This window comes from Lactuca serriola, chromosome 4, assembly GCF_051521515.1.
Source record: "Lactuca serriola cultivar US96UC23 chromosome 4, Lser_US96UC23_V15, whole genome shotgun sequence".
Lineage (NCBI taxonomy): Eukaryota > Viridiplantae > Streptophyta > Magnoliopsida > Asterales > Asteraceae > Lactuca > Lactuca serriola.
In genome coordinates this window covers 350,569,809-350,577,135 of record NC_136411.1, presented here as the reverse complement: position 1 = coordinate 350,577,135, position 7,327 = coordinate 350,569,809, and the positions used below count along the sequence as shown (strand labels likewise).

Here is a 7,327-nt window from a genome sequence, read left to right as displayed (position 1 = left end):
CCTGATCAATATTAAGATTAAACATAATTATTTACATCTTTGTCATGAATTGATTCACGAGTTAAACACTCATCAGAGATGGTGTATTTAATCTTCACATTGGATGAGGCCATGAGAGGAGTTGGTGGTGCCAGTGATTTTCTTGACAATGGTATGTATCATAAACAAAGATGCATGGGTGGAAGAAGGTTAGATGATTAGTATTTGATGATACAAGAAACAATCAATCCATTAATATGAGCTTTTAAGGTCAGATAAGTTCAATTAAATTAAACAAGCTATAGAGGAGCTTTTTCATGTTATAAGTTTTTTTTCAAAAAGTTTGGGTAGTTACAAATTATTACCAAAAGCTTTTTGATTCTTTTACCTATTTTTTCATTTTTAATTTTCGAAAAGAATTAACCAAAAAGTTTTATTATTATAGAGATATTTGAGTTTATATTTTGTTGAGACGACATGAAAATAACTTAACCAAAAACTTTTGTTTTTGTGGATACTCTTATAATAATACAATGCATGTAATTAAGCCTATCAACTGTATCCATCACAAAACATGTTATTGATTGAATCTCTAAAAGTTAACGCCTCGTATATCTTTATTTACACACGAGTAAACCTGTCGTCCCCACTTGTCTTAATTGTCCAAGTTGCTCTCGTGCTTCTTGTTATCTTGTAATCTTAGATAATGTCCTTGGATAGAGAGTGAATGAGATTGACAAATTGGGACTTAATTGTCACCTTAATGACATAAAAAGTCAAACTAGGCACTAATAATGTGGATTGGAGGAAGTGATTTCCAACTGCCCTCACACTTTGACATTGACATATATGTTTTTCCGACTAGATACGATTGATTATATGTTGGATTTTAACTGGTTTAAATGTATTGGTAAATTGTTTAAAATTATATGAATGAAAAAAAAAATGCCCTCTTATTACGTAGATTTTTTTTGGAACCGGCAAATATATTATAAAGGCTTCACTAGCAAGATGCTAGAGAAGCGAAAGAGTACAAAATAATTTAGTTTTACAAGATAACGTCTACATACACTTATCCGCATTTTAGCGGATTGTTACACCATAAATTCCAATCCAAGACACCTTTTTTGATTCTATGTTTTATCCAAGTGAATAATACCGTTTTGATATTATCCACTATCTTCGCCGGTTGACTTCTAATGTTTCTGAAAACTCTTTCGTTTCTTGCCTTCCAGAGGCACCAAACTGTCCCATATTTTATAGCTTCAGCAATTTTCTTTTCCTTTGGGCAGTTTCCCCATCTTCTGTCCTTCGTCAGCACCTCCTTGACTGTAGTACACTCCAAGATGGAATTCGCTATACCACACCATTGTTCCACCTTTGACCACACTTCTTTCGCCACCGGGCACTCTATCAGCAAATGATCCGTTGTTTCATCAATTACTTGGCACACATCACAAGTAATGGCGTTAACATAGGCCCCTCTTTTGATTAGCGCCACCTTTGATGGGATTCGATTTTGTTTTGCCCTCCATACGAAGCACGCGACCTTTTTTGGAACCGCGTTAGACCATGTGAATTCACCATCTGGTACCGGGTGGGATGCCCTATCGAGCCGTGTTCTTAACAATGCTACAGATAATTCCCCCTCTTCTTCAAAATCAGATATCCATCTGTCGTTTGAGTTCGCCAACTAAAAATTTGGACCATTTTTCGATTTGTGCGTGTCATCCTTGCGCAGGGGCCATGCTAATCTTCTCTGTATCGTTTCAATTTTATCGGATGTCCCCGAAGGGACCTCTTATTACGTAGATGGATTGATAACTTGTATGGTATGCTAAGTGAATATGATGTTGAAGTTAATCAATTTATTGTTATTAACTATAAAAAAAATTATTTTTATGTTAAATTAAAAATATTATTATTTTAAATAAGATATTATATAAACTAAGTGATGGCCCGTGTAAATATTGGCCTTACAAATAAGATATTATATAAACTACATGGCCCGTGTAAATATTGACCTTCCAAATAAGTTTTTAAAAGTTGAGTTTCATAGATTATTCAAAACAAAGAAACTAAATTTTAACTCGACAACCTATATTTGCTAAAAATAATTGAGTTTCATAGATTATTTAAAATAAAGAAACTAAGTTTTAACTTGACAACCTACATTTGCCAAAAAAAAATTAAAAATATTATTATTATTATTATTATTATTATTATTATTATTATTATAAAATAACCAGTTAGGTCAAACAAAATAGTTGCCAACTTGTCATGTAGTGCATAAAATTTCCTAGTACACACTACACAGAGTTTATTGAATTGATATCTAACTAATTATCATATTATACAAAAGAAAAACAACATAGATACATGAAAACAAACAACTATAAAACAAATAATCAGGGTCCCCATAACATAGTGAATCAATCATCCAAGCGTTGAAAAAAAGTTATTCGTTCTTTGATACTGTGATCAACATAGGTGATAATCAACATAGGTGATAACATCTTCCACTCTCACCATATCGAGAACATATTTGTTAGCTCACAAGAAAGAAGATTTGCTACATCCGCTTGATTTTATTTTCCTCGAGTATAAGTCAAAAAGCTTTATGATTTTATGTCATGTGCAAACACAAATATCCTTTAAATTAACGAAAACAATTTGTATAAAAAATTGTTTACAAATAATGCTTCGTTTTCAACAATACCAACTGTGTTCAGTGCAACTCGACACCACATATGTTCAGTGCACAGGGCATAGCATATGTTCAGATATGTTCAGTGTACAATGCATACAATATGTTGGGTGTAAAGGGATTAATATATGTTCGCAGTTCCGAGAATATATCGACACCACATATGTTCAGTGCACACAGGGCATAGCATATGTTCAGTGTACAATGCATACAATATGTTGGGTGTAAAGAGCTTAATATATGATCGCAGTTCCAAGAATATATAGGAACTGTTTGGGAGTGCTTTTTGAATTCTAGAAGTAATTTAAGATAAAAGTGTTTATTGATTTGTAGTGATGGTAAAATAAATTTTTTAAAAAGTGTTTGAATTAGCTTTTATGATGAAAAAGCCAATAAGTCAATAAATTAAAAAATAATTGGCTTAAAAACATATTTTGAAATTATTTTGGTTAAAAAGCTTAAAAAAAACCAAATTTTATATGTTTATTAAAAAATGTTTTTTAAAACTTATAGAAAAACTATTGTGAAAAATACTTTTTGAGTTTGTCAAACATTTTCTTCTTATTAGCTTTTCAAAAATCAATAAGTTGTTTTGAAAAGCAATTCAAACATCCCCATATTGTGTAACAAAGATACCAAAAGAAAAATAAACAAAGAAGATTAATATGAAGATTTGTATATATCAAACAAAGAAGATTAAAACGAGTACTTTATATATATTATATTGCAAAGGAGATACCAAAAGAAAATTAAATATAAAAGACGAAATAAACTATGGCTTCTGGTCTTTTCCGATACTCAAGTCCAGTCTTTAAAAAGACCTGTCTGTCTGTGTCTGTCTGTCTCAGAACGGTCTGATCTTTAAACTGAACTCAAGCGAGTCTAAAAGGTTACATGTATAGATCCAAATATGGTTTTGCAAACACATTCATACAACTAAAAAATAGTAACTTAGAAAGTAGAAACCAAGAAACATGTTTAATCCAAAATACATAACCAATCAATATTGTATTAAATTAAAATATCAACAAAAAGTAACCACGGATTGATTGCATTTGAATATCTTAGACAAGTGGAGGATACAGCTTTGCTTGCTGGCGAACTCTTTTCTTGTACTCCACAGCATCCTGCACAAAATTCATACTTTCATCATTTGTATGAAACTACTAATAATATGTATAATTGTAACAAAAAGGTTAAACTAGAAAATGAAATTATTAAATTCCATTTTTTCAATAAAAAAAAATACCTGAATAAAGAGATGATATCCATCAGTTTGAGCAGGATCAGCGGGGTTAGGGGAATCCAACAAATCCTGGATACCAACAAGGATTTGTTTCACTGTTATTGCTGGTCTCCAACCCTATAAAACAAAATGACAAATACACATCAAATATCATTATTAAGATTGAGTAAATTACATGTTTGGTCCCTGAGTATAGTTAATTTTTGCAACTTTGGTCCCGATAAGTTTTCTCTTGCAATTTTGGTACTTATTTGAGGTTTTTGTAATTTTTAATGTCCATGTTCCAAGTATAATGTTAATGACTACTTTTGGTCCATGAGGCCCGAGTATAGCTGATTTTTGCAATTTTAGTCCAAAAAATATAGTCATAGAGTAATTTACATTTTTGTTCCCCAAGTATAGCTGATTTTTGCAATTTTAGTCCAAAAAATATAGTCATGGAGTAATTTACATTTTTAGTCCATAAGTATAGCTTATTTTTGCAATTTTAGTCCAAAAATATAGTCATAGAGTAATTTACATTTTTGGTCCCCAAGTATAGCTGATTTTTGCAATTTTAGTCCTAAAAATATAATCATAGAGTATTTACATTTTTGGTCCCTAAGTATAGCTGATTTTTGCAATTTTAGTCCTAAAAATATAATCATAGAGTATTTACATTTTTGGTCCCTAAGTATAGCTGATTTTTGCAATTTTAGCCTCAAAAATATAATCATAGAGTAAATTACATTTTTGGTCCCCATATATAACTGATTTTTGCAATTTTAGTTGCAAAAACTTCACTTGCATTTTTGGTCCTCCCTACATGAGGTTCTTATGATGTTTTTTTTTTTGTACATATTCCAAAAAAAGAAATGGGTATTTTTGGTCTCTGGGAATACATGATTTTTGCAAAGCTTGTCCCAAAAATATAGAAATTTTACTTGAAACAAGGACCAAATATGTTACTAAAACCTCAAATAAGAACCCAAAATTGTGAAAATCAACTATACATAGGTCTTAGGGACCAAACTTGTAACTTGCTCATAGTCATATTACTTGAAACATGGGCCAAAATGTTACAAATTTACAATAACCTCAAAATAAGGACCACAAATTGAAAGAGAACTTTTTGGGAACAAAACTGAAGAATCAACTATACTAAAGGACCAAACATGTAATTTATTCATGATCATATTACTTGAAACAGGGACCAAAAACGTTACAAAAACCTTAAATAAGGACCAAATTGGAAAAACAAACTATACTCAAGAACCAAAAATGTAAATCATTCGGTCATATTACTTGAAACAGAAATCAAAAACATCGCAAAAAGCTCAAACAAGGACCAATAACTGCAAGTGAAAACTTTATGGGACCACAATTGAAAAAATCAACTATACTCAAGGACTAATAATGTAATTTACTGAAAAAGATTTAACCTTCTGTATATATAATAATTAATAAGGATTGGAAGCTCTTACACTGTCTTCATTAAGAATTGAAAGACAAACAGTTCCAGAAGGGTAAACATTTGGGTGGAAGAATCCTTGAGGGAATTTACACTTTGGTGGCTTGCTTGGATAATCTTCTGTGAAATGAAGAGCAAGGGGGTAATACCCTCCCTCCCAATCAGTCTGCAATCCCCACAAAAAAATAAATAAAATTTATTATAACTTTTTAACTATTTCCTTCTATTATTCTCTTCTTGAAGATTTCATCCTGTCTTTTTATATTTTACAAAGAAGGCTAAGATCCATAGTTAGTCATGGGCCATGTGATGATAGTTACCCAAGCAAGAGAAAAGACATATAGATGAGTAAAACAAGGAAGTGTCAAATTACTGAAATGCCCATCATTTGTTTAAGGGTGATTTTAATTGTTGGTGAAGGAAGTTATTCAATCAAATATATGTTGCTTGATTTTAGTTGTGCTTAGTTTGAGCATTATTTTGTTTAGTTTTGCAGCAGGAAAATGGACAATTCGATGAATAGGGTGCACTTGTTTTCATCAAATTGACTCTTGAATTGAAAGGAATATGTTTGTTCCTTCTATTAGAGAAGTAACTATACAATTATACAAAAATGATATCATATCCGAAGTTTAATTGTTATATGTTTTGTAGCATCAATTTATAAGACATGCAAATTGTGGAACCTACCCAATGATAAACTTCCTTACAGTTGAAAATGCCAAAAGTTATATCATAGATAAAATCCAGTTTAGAAAAATGAAGAAAAAGAAGACTTCTCTCACCAAATTCTTAATACACGACTTAATAAATGCAGTCTGAGAACTACAAATTACTGTATAACCGTAGACCTACTTGATTAAGATTTAAGATCACATTAACTGTGTAAACAATGTTGTATTCGACAGTAAACTAAGAGAACCCTATATTCTAAACCACAACAAAGATTAACAGACACGAAATCGCTTTCTGGCTTCTGCGAAATGGTATCAAACACAACCTTAAAGAGAATTTCAGAAACAAGGGTTTCAAGTCTATTAGAAAGATAACGAGTAATTACGGAAGCCTATTAGCAATTGCAACAAATTAGTAACAAAAAAGTGAGAGATCGTGATAACTTACCCCAACCTTACCAGGAATCGTACACTGCCAAACCATCAAATTAACTGTACCATCGGGAAGAGATTCTGGCTTCGCAACAAAGCCCTAGTTCATCAAACCAAATGAAATCAAATCAATGAAACGAAATCTGCAAGGTGCGTGTGTAAATGATTAGTGTAATGTAGATTAGGGTTAGGAATAGAACGAACATGAGGATGATTCTTCCGCCATGCTTTTCGTTCTTCGGTGAGACGACCACGAGCTATTCCACCCGACATGATTTACAGCTTCGATCGATTTCCCTCTGTGTAGAATTTATGGAGTGCGAAAGATTTGCAGCCTCTCGACTCCTGCAGCTGGATGAAGAAGACTGAATGGGTTTTTGGGCTTTTGGGAGGAGAGTAGTCATTCTGATTATGTGATAAATATTTAAAATAAATTAGCAAAAGATAAATTGAGTTTTATGCAAGTTTTGTCCCTTAACTATTTTAGATCTACATCTGTAGTCCAAACAACTTCATTTGTTTTATGTTAATCCCATATAGTTAATTATTAATTGATTTAATTCCGTTTAAATCAAATTGCTAAATGTAATCAGCTAAATGAGCTTTTTTTTTGTCTTCTCAACAAGTAGGTACTTGTGATAGCTTTTGAAAATAACTTATTAGCTTTTTAGCTTTTCAAAAAGCTAATAAACTACAAAAATGTTTGTGTATTTAACCTGTGCAGTAGAGTCAAATCAATCACTGTGAGATTATTTAACATATGCAACATGTGACTTAACATATTCACTTAAGAGTTAACTCGCATCATCGAGTGTCACAAAGCACAAAGCAAGCAGCAT

General features: G+C 31.6%; 1 protein-coding gene and 1 non-coding gene across 2 annotated transcripts; both read right to left on the bottom strand.

The window, feature by feature from the left end:
* Positions 1–1,674: 1,674 nt before the first annotated feature.
* LOC145103354 (U6 spliceosomal RNA) lies at positions 1,675–1,777 on the bottom strand. Its single transcript, XR_013706448.1, has one exon. It is a non-coding gene; the product is annotated as a U6 spliceosomal RNA (small nuclear RNA).
* Positions 1,778–3,528: 1,751 nt separating this feature from the next.
* On the bottom strand, positions 3,529–6,887 carry LOC145097567 (SUMO-conjugating enzyme SCE1-like). Its single transcript, XM_079035135.1, has 5 exons — positions 6,693–6,887; positions 6,505–6,588; positions 5,396–5,548; positions 3,936–4,049; positions 3,529–3,813 (listed from the first exon to the last, which is right to left on the bottom strand). Exons 1-5 carry the CDS (start codon positions 6,759–6,761, stop codon positions 3,751–3,753), a joined length of 483 nt encoding a protein of 160 aa, XP_078891261.1. The 5' UTR covers positions 6,762–6,887; the 3' UTR covers positions 3,529–3,750.
* Positions 6,888–7,327: the final 440 nt, after the last annotated feature.